General features: G+C 51.2%; 4 protein-coding genes across 4 annotated transcripts; 2 read left to right on the top strand and 2 right to left on the bottom strand.

The window, feature by feature from the left end:
* Positions 1-63: 63 nt before the first annotated feature.
* Positions 64-1123, bottom strand: ytr (U4/U6.U5 small nuclear ribonucleoprotein 27 kDa protein yantar). Its single transcript, XM_003738116.2, has one exon. It carries the CDS (start codon positions 785-787, stop codon positions 170-172), a length of 618 nt encoding a protein of 205 aa, XP_003738164.2. The 5' UTR covers positions 788-1123; the 3' UTR covers positions 64-169.
* A 1106-nt stretch (positions 1124-2229) lies between these two features.
* LOC100907011 (kinase suppressor of Ras 2) lies at positions 2230-7137 on the top strand. The gene is made up of 11 exons (XM_003738149.2): positions 2230-2421; positions 3049-3259; positions 3357-3466; positions 3552-3685; positions 3774-4063; positions 4180-4376; positions 4506-4916; positions 5130-5240; positions 5722-5807; positions 5910-6193; positions 6299-7137. Exons 1-11 carry the CDS (start codon positions 2230-2232, stop codon positions 6844-6846), a joined length of 2574 nt encoding a protein of 857 aa, XP_003738197.1. The 3' UTR covers positions 6847-7137.
* Positions 7138-7683: 546 nt separating this feature from the next.
* On the top strand, positions 7684-8588 carry LOC100901666 (uncharacterized). The gene is made up of 2 exons (XM_018641560.1): positions 7684-8098; positions 8407-8588. The coding sequence occupies exons 1-2, from the start codon at positions 8023-8025 to the stop codon at positions 8568-8570; spliced, it is 240 nt and encodes a 79-aa protein (XP_018497076.1). The 5' UTR covers positions 7684-8022; the 3' UTR covers positions 8571-8588.
* A 267-nt stretch (positions 8589-8855) lies between these two features.
* On the bottom strand, positions 8856-12230 carry Adck5 (aarF domain containing kinase 5). The gene is made up of 11 exons (XM_029112955.1): positions 12125-12230; positions 11685-11832; positions 11517-11576; positions 11180-11375; positions 10863-11029; positions 10535-10730; positions 10244-10427; positions 9989-10135; positions 9603-9771; positions 9325-9501; positions 8856-9221 (listed from the first exon to the last, which is right to left on the bottom strand). Exons 1-11 carry the CDS (start codon positions 12132-12134, stop codon positions 9014-9016), a joined length of 1662 nt encoding a protein of 553 aa, XP_028968788.1. The 5' UTR covers positions 12135-12230; the 3' UTR covers positions 8856-9013.
* Positions 12231-13271: the final 1041 nt, after the last annotated feature.

Genomic DNA, 13271 nt, shown 5'->3' with positions numbered 1-13271 from the left:
CAGCGAATTTCTTGCGGCATTCGACGCTGTCACCATGGAATAATTCCTCGTCATCTGGTTTCATTACAGAACCCTTAGGAATTGATTTATTTTTCCTCGCACAGTCTCCACGACTACTGTCGTTCCGATTCGGGAAGAAGTTTTCTCCCGCGCGCGCATTATCACTGAATCAAGCAACAAAGTCGAGCGGTCTATTGAAACCTCCTTTTCTGTTCATGTACTGACGATACTTCCGCTTCTGGATCACATGAACTCCGCTGACATCGTTGCCCGGCACTTTCTTGCCCTTGGTCGACTCGAAGCCTCCGAATCCCATGAGCTTCATCATCTGGATTTCCTCGTCGTCTTTATCCACGAGATCTTCCTCGCGTATGGGCTTCCTCTCCATGAGGAAATCAGGGACCGCGTTCCGCGTCTGGCCTGAGCCCGAAGGCCTACCGTCTCCCCCACTTGCGTTATGATCGGGACTCCGACGACGCTCTCGACGCGGCATCGGGGAACGACTACGTCTCCGAGAGCCATACTTGCTCTCGTCTTTTTCGGATCGGAAGTCACGCTCTTTCCTGTCGTCTCTCAAATCTCGATCTCGGTCCCTCTTGTCTTCTCTCGGGTCCCGCCTGTCCTCTCTGAAGTCTCTTCTGTCGTCTCGGCTGTCCCGGTAATCCCTCCTGTCGGCGTCACGACCCGAGCGATCATGTCTCCTCTTGTCGCGGTCTCTATCGCGATAGTCACGTCCTCGGTCCCGATAGTCTCGACCCGGCGGCGATCTCGAATGACTGCGGCGCATTTCGGTACGAGGTACGGAATAGGTCCCGAAAAAGATCTGAATGGGGTGCCCGACGATTCTAAAAACTGTTCAGAGCTTCAAATACTTTCCTCGGACTCCTGGAACTGGCAGCCAGATCCGGCTTCACTAGGATCCGCGAATCCGTGACATGAACGAGAGCGATGATCCGAATCAGCGATGAGACTTCAGAAGTTCCTGTAGGTCCACGGACGCCGCCGGTGAATCAGGGAGACGTTTGCGTCCTCCTCCTGCTAGGAGAACGATATCGCTTGATACCAGTCTAAAATCGGCAGGTCTTCCGATGGGATCCCGTGTTGTTCACCATCAAAACAAATTATAAACAGAGTCGGCCATGGCCATAAGGTAGGTTCCAAGATGGCGGACCTCCGATTCTTCCGCTGTTTCAGCGATGCCGTGGACGGGGTGCTCGAGCTCTCGAGATCCCTTGGTTCCTTGGGGTTTATGTGTCTAGTGTCTACTACGCACACCTTTCTACTTATAATATTGATGCGGATACATAAAACATTTAATATTCAAATAGTACATGATGCATGAATGATTCATATGAAGCACATAACATATTCATATGATAACCATGTTCATATGATACATATTGTGAGAGTCCGTTCGGGTTACCCTAGTGGAATAGTGAGAAGACGGAGATGCGTGTCGACTTGATTGTATTCATCAGTTCTGCTTCTTCATACTCTCTCTCTCTGACGCTCTGGTCACACACTTGGGAGTCTATACCATACGGACCTTCTCGGGAACTACCGCACAAGCCCAAATGGTCAGGACCGTGTTTCTCGCTTCAGTATCGCATTTTGAGTCACTCCGAGTCGTTCCGCATACACGCATTTAATCTCGGATCTAGTATGCCGAGCTGGACAAATTTTAAGCCCGCCAATTCGCCCCTCTCTCTATCTCTTTGCTCAGCGGACAGATTCGCCTGTGGAGAGGGTAGACAGGTGAGAGTGATCAAGGGGAAGAGGAGTGCAGCGCATTGCTCGCGGACTCCGCAGTACCTCGAAAACTCCCGATTCGAGCACCGGCGCTTTCGGAAAAGTTGTCTCTGGGGAAAGCGAAGAGGCACCCGAGGCGTCAAGGAATACAAACATTAAGACAGCTCTGTCCGTCAATGAACTCCGAATTTCCTGACACAATTGGGAATCGACAGCAGTGCAATCAGCACTACGACTCAGTTCGGTTTCGACTCTGACTGAAGCTGTCGTTCTACAAAGCCGCGAATCGCGAATGGTTGGTGCTCAGCGGAAATTTCGGAGGAAGGACAGGATATCTATGCGGAAGGATTCCAGCGACCGATTTCCATGCTGAAGGGGCGCGAAGTCGTTCTGTGTTTCGTCCGTGGTGTATGCTCGCGAGGAGAGCAGGCGGGGCGCCAATGAGACTGATGTCTGCCGGCCCGCTTTGAGTGATGAACCATGGAACACCGAGAGCGGTTAGAAGATATAAAAAACACTTGCATCGTCAGATACGATTATGAATATAGTCCGCTCGAAGTTTGCAAGCTACTCCAATTCTCCCTCGATCTGTGGTGCTGTCGGATGGTGCGCTTCAAGAACAATCTGAGTCCCAAGTTCGAGATTGTTCGGAAGGAAATTCGATGTGCCCAGGTAGGTCTCGGGTGACATTGGAAATACGGATTCTCAAAGAAATGGTCCGCAGTGCCGCCGGAAATTCCATGGGATTGGGGATGGCCATTCTTCGTGCCCTCCGGCTTGTCATATGTTGACACATGAAAAGCGGAAACCCTTGCCTGTGAACTCTGTGAGGGAAGCTCCTCCACCGCTACCTTCATGATATTTCACCCGATTCGAGACGTTGAGACTGTATTCGATGGTCTCAGTTCACGGGAACGGAACTCTTTTTGAATTTAGGCAACAAATAGCTCATTTGAGTACTCGTGATACTCACCCAGTACTTATAGGAGATCACCCATGTGAGATGGTCATGATTCCCGTTCTAGATAGATAATTCCGTGAGTTTCTCGATCGGGGATCGAAAGAGGCTCCCATTGGAAACAGAATCCCAATGAGTCGATCTCACTCACAATCCCCCCCCCCCCTGCCCCTCCACTCGGACTATCTGAGTCATTCACGCTTCTCGCAGTCTAGCAGGCGATTCCGGCAGCTGCTTTGACGTTTCCTTGCAGGCAAAGGGGGCAAGCGCGAATTTTCATTGTTCGAAAGCATGAGTCTTGCGTTTGGACCGACGAGCTTCAATTTCTTATCTCCTTTCAGTCTGTTTGTGTTCAGTACACCGCACGGCAAATTTACCATCGCCGAAGAGCTTTCTCCCAAGGTGATTATTACGATGAGCTCGAGAGTTACCCCCAGTTGGACTGCTGGCTAAGAATCGTCGGTCTGACCGACAATGGAGTCAACAGCATTAAGGAGGTGACAGGTGGAAACTTCGATCAACTGTTCAAACGGACGGAGGACCAGATAAAAGGTGGGAGACTCTCGTCTGCAATGTTTGAATTCACATGTGCCATCCCAGAAGATCCTCGTCGAGTATATCGTGCGCTGACCTCTATCTTCAATTCCAGATGCTCTCTGTGACGGAGAAGCGGAGGATCGGGCCCATCTTGTTGTTGCTCTGAGAAATCTGCGGATGATCGTGGATCGATATCTGACCACGGACTACCCGACGGGCAAGGTCTGGAGCGATTTCCCCTCTCCAATTTCGTTCGAACCTTCGAGCGGCGAGAAGCTCGGATATCTCAAACGGAACCTGTTTTCAGTTCGTCGATTACAATGAGGATCTCAGCTGGGAATACCTGGGGAAGGCGGAATATCAGACGGCTCAGCCTGGAACTCCCCACCGAGGAACCGCGCCTAAGGTCCCACCAAAGCCGATCCTGCCTCGCGCCGCGAAGTAAGTTGCTCGACCGCTCGCGAGTCCGTCGCAACCCTCCGCATGAGGAAACCAATCTAAATTTGCCTGTCTTGATCCAACCTCACAGAACGCCCCCGATCCCGCGTAAAACAACTACGTTTCCGGAAATCGCAAGCAGTGGAGGGGTGCCGAAGTCTCGTCTGGATCAACTACGATCCGATCGAGAACAAGGCCATCGTTTCACCCGAAGAAGACTTCAGACCGAGCCCACGCCCGGCTCGGCCGGGCGGTTGTCGCCTTCGAGAAGTCCCTCTTACGCGACATCGCCCGACGCTTCGGTGGACGCTTGCTTTTCCGATAATCTCGAGAAAAATCGCGCAGTAGTCAGCAACCAAAGTCACCAGCGTTCACAACAATGTATGTTCGAGCCAGCGACAAGCTGGAGCAATTCAATTATTATGTACTAGCGAGTCGGGACGGCTCGGAGAGCGTCCGTAAGTTCGTCGTTATTGACATCTATCTTGTTCCCGCAGCCGATAGGTTCGCCGTCACCTCTACCGGCCAGTCTGTTCCTCGTTCTCCCCGGCTGCCGGGCATGAGCCACGCGATTCGTCACCGGTTTTCGCCGTTCGTCAAGGTGACCAATTGCCAACAATGTGATAAACCAATGTTTTTCGGGTACAGATGCAGAGAGTGCAAGTTCCGCTGTCACCGAGACTGCGTAGAGAAGGTTGGTTCCGAAGCTCAACAGGTCTCTCACCTCCCATCCGCACGGATTCATTTCTTCCCCGCAAGTTCCTCGGGGATCGCTCTATTCTCGTCGAATGTGTGCGTTTTCAATTCGCTCTACGCCTTGCAGGTGCCCCCGAGTTGTGGTCTTCCAAACGAGCTTCTCGACGCCTTCGCCCAAAGATATCAGCAGGGTGCATTCGAAAACCTGAGTGGACCGCTGGGGAGCCATTCCCCTTCGGGAGGGAGATTGCCAAAGCACGCTATAGCCGGGAATTCACGCGGAGTATCATCTCAGCAGACTGGAGACTCCTCCAGCACGACGTCGTCCTGCGCGTCCTCGGCTCCCGGTTCGCCTCAAGTGATGGCGGGTCCGAGTGGCAGGAAGTTCAAATTCCCAGTCCAAGATGATCTCAAACGAGGAGGGAAAGAGCAACAGAGTCAGGGGGACCTCTCGGTCGCTGGAGAAACGAAGAATGCTTCCATGACCGACTCGGAGCAAACCGTCGTTTCTGGCAACTCTAATTCCGGTAGCGTTAGTGTAAGTGGATCATTTATCGCACAGAGGAATTTCCTGCGATTTCTTCATCAGGGATAATTTTGCGTCTCTAGAGCTTGTCGGTGCCGGTCGCTGCCAACCCGGAGCGAGAGACGAACCGTTCAGCGATTTGTTCACCAAGCTCCGCTCGTCTCCTGGCGCGACAATCGAGGCGCTCGACAATGTGTAGAACTAATCTTGTTGGTGTAATCACAGACTGACAGTGAGAAGACGTTGGCACATAGAATCGGCTCGCAGGATTCACAAGTATCGAACGATGGTGGCGACGCCGATGGTCCGGATCACATCTGGCCGCGACAGAGCAGTGTATGCAATCGAATTAATTACGGTCCAATTCTTTTCCTCGGCTGCTCAAGCGACCTCTTCCTGCACAACGTTACTCCTTTTCCCTTTTTGCGATGCTCGCGGAGTTTCAAAGATATGTCTTCGACGGTGTCGCTACGAGCCTCCGGAGTTCCGATCTGGGGTGGATGAGAGACTTCGCGACACCTTCCTACACTGTTCTTACATCATTCCTTCCTGCGAGATGAATGATCTGAAATCCCTCCTGCCTAGCCCCGGGTCTCTCTGCTAATGCAGGAACCTTCCCAGTTTTCGATTCCGTACCGTTACCTACCGAGATTCATGCTCGCTTGATCGTTTACGTCGCCTCAGGCTTGGCTGCCTTGCGCTTTCGATCCTCCTGGTTTCTAAGTTCTTCGCTGGCGCAATGCAACGCTCCCTTTGGATATCGTACGGCAATCCAACATTGCTGCTGATGAATAATCGCTACTCGTGATCCCCGCAGCTGTCCTCTCGCGAATGGGATATCCCACTGGATGAAGTCATTCTAGAAGAGAAACTTGGCGACGGCCAGTTTGGAGTCGTCCACAAGTGAGTTCAACTGGATGAAGGATTATTTAGGCCCAGTTATTCCTTTCGAAGTTTTCAACGGATGACATATTCGCCAACTTGAAACGATTGCTCCCGTTTCAGAGGGAACTGGCACGGTGCTGTAGCGGTTAAGATGCTCAACATGGAATCGGCGTCACATCAGAGACGATCTGAGATAATGGCCACATTCAGGCAGGAGGTCGCAACTTTCCGAAAGACGCGGCATGAGAATCTTGTCTTGTTCATGGGAGCTTGCGTGAAACCACCGAATTTAGCCATCGTGACATCTTTGTGCAAAGGACTGACGCTCTATCGGCATTTACATTTTCAAACGGACAAGTTCAATCACAACCGAATCGGCAGCATAGCGCGGCAGATCTGTTTGGGTATGTTCCGCAGCGATTCGGACAGAGTAGCTTTCCCATGCTCCGATTCTAAGAACTATGAGACGCACCAGGATCCGGGAACTATCGTCGAGCATTTCCTTACAGGCATGGGCTACCTACACGCGAGAGGTATCCTGCACAAGGATCTCAAGACAAAGAATATATTCTACGAGAATGGCAAGGTAGTCATTACCGATTTCGGTCTGTTCTCGGTAGCGAAACTTTGTCAAGAAGGCCGCAGAGGAAACTACCTGACGATTCCTCGCGGATGGCTCTATTATTTGGCTCCGGAGCTCCTCAAGGATCTTCGGCCGGGAGTTGAGCACCCAGATCTCTCATTTTCAACTCGTAGTGACGTTTACGCATTCGGAACTGTATTTTTCGAACTGCTCACCGGCACCTGGCCATTCCGCGATCAACCTCCAGAAAGTATCATTTATCAAGTGGCGAAAGGCATCAAGCCCTCACTAGCGAATCTCTATTCTATTGTTGAATACAAAGATATTTTGATGTTTTGTTGGTCGTATCAGGCCCATGATCGGCCGGATTTTACAAGACTTCAGGGTCACCTCGAGAGACTTCCGAAGCGAAAACTTTCACGATGCCCATCCCAACCTTCTAACCCGACTCGGTCGAACGAGTCAACATTTTAAAATTTCACTCTGAAGTGCGAAACGATCCGCCGCGTCGACGTATGAGATGAAGACCCGGCATCGAGATATCAAGAAACCTAAGAGGCCTCTGGAACAATGTGAACAGCTATTGTGGTAGATCTGACGTGCAGAACTTTATTGTCTCTATTGTCTAATCGAAGGACGGAGTGATGTGTACATTATTATCGGGCCAGCTCAATCAGCGGTCACAAGAGCAGCAGCAACAACGAGTACCTTGACATTTTCTGGAGATAGTAGCGAGCTTGTATCAATAAATTCCATCCAGACGTGAAGGGAGAACAGTTAGTGTCCCGTGTTTTTCTTTGTCTCGATTCAGATGATCACGACCGTCGAGGAAATTCATGGTGTATGTCGCTGGGAGATCTATAAAGCTGATAGATCCGATAACTCGTTCGATCGTAGTCTGGTCGGAGCTCCCGATCATCGCTTCTTGTATGCTGACGGAAGAGGAGTCTCCCGGAGCCCGAAGGAAGACTCGTCTCTCGTGTCATCATTTTCATTCACGGCTTAATCGACTTTCCCGTCAGAGGATTTTCGGAATCTCATTGATTGGTGACTGCCGCTCAGGATATCCCCGCGCGCGCAAGATCGACTGACTGCCTGGTGCCTAGAACCTTCGAACTATCGGGATCTTGTGCCCCCGTTACGGCTCGGTGTCCTCCCGAAGGCCTCGCTGTGACACCGCGCGCGTCAACCCGCCATCTCAAAAATCCTCCGCTATTGCACATGACCTGAGTGAGAATGTTTTCATGAGGAGAGAACCAATGATGAAAATGATCTTTACGAGCACCCGGCTTGTTGACTCTCCAGCCCTGCGTGTCAGAGAGAGGGGCCCAGCCGTCGTGTGTGTGTTTGTTGTTCGTTCGAAACATACGAGGTTCTGCTTCACGGTAACCACTGAGGTGGCAGTGCCGACCCGCGACAGGAACACGCTCTAGAATCTGCCCAGAGGTTTCCAAACAGGAGGACGAAGCTTCGATTTCGGGCCTTGGGTCTTGCTCGTCGGTCTGTCCTAGGGGACCACGTGGTGCGAACCGTACCACCTCCTGCGAGAGGAAGAGACATAGAGTCATCCGGTTCGAGCGGTTTTCGCGATTCCGATAATCCGGGCTAATACCGCGACTCCATCCTGTACAATAAACACATCGGATAGCTATGTCTCAAGGCAAGCTCAAGGTCAAGTCCAGCCTTCCAAAAGGGGTCCAGAGAAGAAGCAGGCCCGTCTTGAAACGTAAGTGCATCCGAGAATTCGTTGATCGCTGTTCGGGATCCCCGTACGGTGCCCAGCTAGGCCGCCGCAGCTAGCTCGATGTGGCATATGTAGGGCTGGGGTTTCATCGAGAGTTTTTTCCGGAAACTCGCGGGACCTCTCCACTCTCATAGACTCCCCATGGAGAAGGAGCTCTGAATGCCGCGAAATTCCACGGATTGCGTCGCACGCGCGCGCGATGAATGCCCGGCCCTGAACATCGGCGATGGACTCGATCATGGTTTGAAATCATGGACTGTTGTGAAATGGATTTCTATTCACTCCCACAGGAGAAGATCGCACAGCACCTCGCAAAGCAAAACCAATCACCGAGAAGCAGAAAATCAAAGCGAAGTTGGAGAAGAGCACACGCGCTAAGATCGAGGAAGAAATGAGGGCCAGAGTGTCGCACGGTGACGGCAAGCCTCTGGCCACCAAGAGCAAGAAAAAATAAAAAACTCGTCGAATTGTTGAGTACTTTGTGGGGGTCTTCGCTCGAATCGCTGAGCAGCGTCTTCCTCTGTCGTGGGACATCCAGCCCCATCGGGCGAAGTCGAGCGTAGGATTCCCATTGACGGTGTCTCTTCTGGAAGTCGGGAGGGCAGCTCCAAGCCTGAGACACGTCGGGACCGGATCCAGAAACCCGAAGAACGGCAGGCTCTTCTGGTCTTCTCCCCCGAATGACTTGATGTATCGGATTCCGGCTCGAAAATTCGAAGGTCCAAGGAAGGTGTAGCGGAAGCTCCGCTCGAGCGAAAGACTGCTTTATTGATCATGCGGTCGTTGTTCTGGGAAGCCGAAATCGCGGGGGATTCCGAAGCATTTAGTCTCCGCGGCTGTAGCTCCTTGCGGATCAGTATTTACAAGTTGGTACTCGCTGTCGCGAAGCTGATTCGATCACTCGACGAGAAAGCGCTCCCGCTTTTCGTGGGACCTCTTTACATGGTCCACGAGGTCCGCGACGTCTTGATTGTAGTAAAGCACAATCCTTTGTACATGTCGGGAAACCCAGTCTGCCACTCGAACACAAACGAGGAACAGTTCGAGTTGAGCTCGCCGGATCACATATATCAAATTTGAGTATAGTTTCCTATAAAGTATCATCCTGTGGAGAGAGGGTAAAGCACGAGATAAATATTAATTTGTCTTTTCGGCTGACCGAAGCCAATATGCCCTCTCTGAGGATTATCGCGAAGAGGAAAGCTTGCCTTCCATCCCGGAACTTCCTCCTGAATAGAGCAAGATCGGCTTCTCGAGCCATGACGGAAAACCGGTCTACGGGGTGACCGTGCGTTTTCGCGATGGATCTTACGGTGTTTATATTTCGGAAGACCAGGAGCATAGGCCGTGGCAGGACTCTCAGACAGGCCATGATTTCGTCGAATCTGAATGCGAAAGGCAGGAATGATCCGGGGTTCGAATGTATTGGAGGCGGTCCGATCGGGGAATGAAGTCAGATGTTCCAGATGAGTGATCTAGGTCTCACCTCTTGGCAGCCATCTCTTTCATGTACTGCATTTCGCGTTTGCTCAATCCTTTCGCAAGCGGAACTCCACTTCTGGCACGAAACAGTAGAGGTCTCTGAACTAGCAACTCGCAGAATATCCGATAATTCTCTTCCGGAACTCCGAGGCGTTTTGAGCTCTCCCTCATCCCTGCAAGAACGAACTTAGAAGGAATCTAAGTTTATGCCCTCCCATTCGAAGCCCGAGCATCGGTCCGCTAGAGAACCTCTGAGGGATCAGTCCTCCACCTCTGAGCTTGAGAGACCTTGCATTCTCAGTTCACCATCCAGCTAGACATCGTAGCTTGCAATGATAACGGGAGATATTGAGGATGACAACGGAAAGTGAAGGATGAATGCCTACGTACCATTATCATCGTTGTACACGATTGACCTCCACAAGGAGCAGAGAGATAAACGAGTCGAGTCGTCGAGACGCTCGTAAAGTCCATGGTCCAGAAGACACAAGTAGGGATCCGTCGGCTTTTTCGGATTCGGGACGACCAAAACATTGCCTGAGGATATAACAGGACCCCCGCCCGAATCATGAGCTGATCAAACCTCCAGAGCATGCCTCAATACAGCCTTGAAAATCATCCGCTCATGCTGGCCCAAGTATCTACCTGGATGAGGGTCTCCGTGGAGAAACCCGTGACGGAAAACTTGTGTAGACGATGCTTTTATGAGCTTAAAATCGATATCATGAAGCGAATATCCTTTCTCTTGCAACTCGGAATTCCTGTTGATCTTGATACCGTCGATCCAATCCATGGTCAGCACTCGCTTCGACGAAAGACTGTCGACAATCTGAACTCGAGCGTCAGTGATAATTCCAGGGTCCCCCTATACCTCTTCCCCACCCGCTCGAAAGATCGAAACCGGGCTCTACCTAGCTATCAATAATTTAAGCTCACTTCCGGGACCATGATGAAATGGAGATCGGCGAGGTCGCGCGCACACTTTCTCATGTTTTCCGCTTCGATTTCGAAGTCGAGCTCTCTGACCAATGAGGTCCGGAGATAGTCCAGTACCCATCTGAAGTCGTAATCCGGATGCATCCATCCAGCCAGAGAGACCAGGATTCCAAGAGTCCAAACGTCGCCAGAAAACCTACGAGAATAAGATATCCGGAGAAATCCGTCAACGGATCCCAGAACCATGTGCCAAGGCCGAATTCAGGGGTGATATCGCAAGAAGGCTAGCTAGCTTACTTAGTTCATTCTGAGTATCGAAAATGCAAACCTTGCCCGCAGATCGCTGTACTGTATTTTCACAGCCACGTCACGACCCTCCTTGGTTTGCGCTTTGAAAACCTGAGCCAGACTGGCCGCTGCCACACATTCCGGCTCAAAAGAGTTGAATAGCGATTGAGGTTTGTCGCCAAAGTCTTCGATAAACGTTTTCTCCACCTGTATCGATTTTTCTCGATTAAAACAAGGCCCGAGAGACCCACTCCCGTAATATTGGTGCTCATTGCCTGATTATCGATCGGATGGGATCACTCCGGAGATTCTACGACACCGGGGATAAGGACATCTTGTCTGGCTTTCACGACTTACCTCGTCAAGAGGCAAGTCTCGCAAGGCCCGGTCGTGGAGCACCTCGAGCGTATCTAAATATTCTTCAGGTAGGATGTGGTTCATGGCTACGAGACCTTGGCCTAATTTCACGTAAACGCCGCCGTTCCTGAGGCATCCATCGAGAATGCGGGATGAACAACGCAGATGACATGCCGATAAGGAGTCAGGGGATAAACTGTGGATTCCAAAAAAAGTCCAGTACTCCGTCTTCTCCTCATGGAAGTGAATCTCGACGCCAATGACAGGAGCGCAGTAATATCTCCGCTCACTCCCGGGTCAGGAACGCCTCCTCTCAGAGCTTTCGGGGTCTACTCACTTATTGGTGAGCCAGTAGTCGACCGAAATTATCGTCCCTATCCGGAGGGTCCGTAGAAACCTATGGGATTGAAATTCGAATATTTACATACTTCCTTCCGTTCCAAGTTCTCCAATTCCAGAACAGTGCTAGAAGCAATCATCAGATGATCAGCCCCATCGAGACGACCTTACAATACCGCTTGAAGAAATTCGGATTTGTTTCCGATAACTTTCTTCGAGGCTGTAATAGCCAAGGATGCCTGAAGCGGTCAGTACACCGGCGCTGGCTAGCGTTCTCCGCTTCGGCACCAATCTCGCAAACTTTCTGAACATTTCTGCAAGAGAATCAAGGTGTGAGCGCAGGTCCTATCCTGGGTTTCACGCCGATAGGCGCTCACTGTTGGGGCGACGGAGGGCTGGCAACCCAAATCACTGTCAGGCTCATTCGATCGGCGTACCACAGAAACTCCAACGGATGGGATCCGGAGGAGGGGAGCGGGGAGAATGAGCGGAGAACTGAGAGCCCCTCCGTCCCCTTGATTTTGAGACCATCCTGTGTCGCGCGATGTGTCTCGGCAACTCCATGTTGAAATTACATCCGCTCCGCTTGGCATGAAAATCACTCACGTAATCTCATGCCGGACTTATTCGGTGCAAAGAAAATCCCCACGATTCATTTTCGCGGAAATCAATACCTTTAGACCTCCTCTTCGTCCGGAGGGTGCTTCACATCAGCTGTTCCAGGATGGGTCGTGTTGGAGGAAGAGGAGAGATCTGCTCAGACACAGCGGATGGGAGAAAGCGCGCTTTGGGATTCGTCTGCTCGACAATTGCGCACAGCCCGCTCCTGGGAGCACATGACCGTCCCGATGAACGAGGATCCCCTGTCAGGGATTGATAGGAGTTCAATGCCGAATAAATCCTGACCTGGTCGATTGTGAGGTGAGACCTTCAGCAGATTGCGGTCGGAAAATGAGCGAACTCGATAGAAGGGACGTCGGAAGAATGTGCTCTCTCAATCAGCTCCTGCCTCGAGTCCGACCGGAGACACTCTCAATTCACGTCAGAGACTCTTGGGCTAGGTACTTGCCGAGTCGATCATCGAATCCAGCGGAATGCGCTGCTCAAGTTTGGGATGTGGAATTTCGGCTGCATGGCCCAACCAAGCGAAAACAAGATATGGGAGCAGTTTCCCACTATCTGATTCCTTCGCAGCGCGCTTCTAGATCTGAGACGATGGATTCGTCTCTTGCGCTGATCGGACTTTCGAGAGGAGACAGTGCTCTCATAGCCTTTGCGGTGCTGGCAAAGGCGCGCAGATCTGGCAAACGTCGGCATGGCTCTATCCATCCGAACCGAGCACCCACATACATACCTTCATTCCCTGACTAATTGGAAGGAGTGAAATGAGGACGCCACTTCGTGTTGAAAGTCAAATCGACTCGTTCTTATTATTATTCCGTGGAAAAACAGTATTTACACTTTGAACATTGTCATTATATTATTCGGCTATTCTAAAAGTATCGAGGAGAATTAGACCATCTTGAGCTCGCCGAACTCCTCGAGTTCCGAGAATCATTTACACTAATGAAAGCCTCAAACTTTAATTCCTAACTAGGTACACATGAGACATCTGCTCCCGCATCGTCGAGAAAACGTTTGTTCCCCTAGATACCTGGATCCTCGGCATCTCGTGGAGGGTAGGGACAATACCTGGATCTTCGGCATCTTGTGGAGGGTAGGGACAATATATCGAGCTATCGTGAGAGGAGCT

This window comes from Galendromus occidentalis, unplaced genomic scaffold (genome assembly GCF_000255335.2).
Source record: "Galendromus occidentalis unplaced genomic scaffold, Mocc_1.1 scf7180000075782, whole genome shotgun sequence".
Taxonomy (NCBI): domain Eukaryota; kingdom Metazoa; phylum Arthropoda; class Arachnida; order Mesostigmata; family Phytoseiidae; genus Galendromus; species Galendromus occidentalis.
Note: the sequence above shows the minus strand (reverse complement) of the source record. Positions and strands in the feature narration are given on the sequence as shown.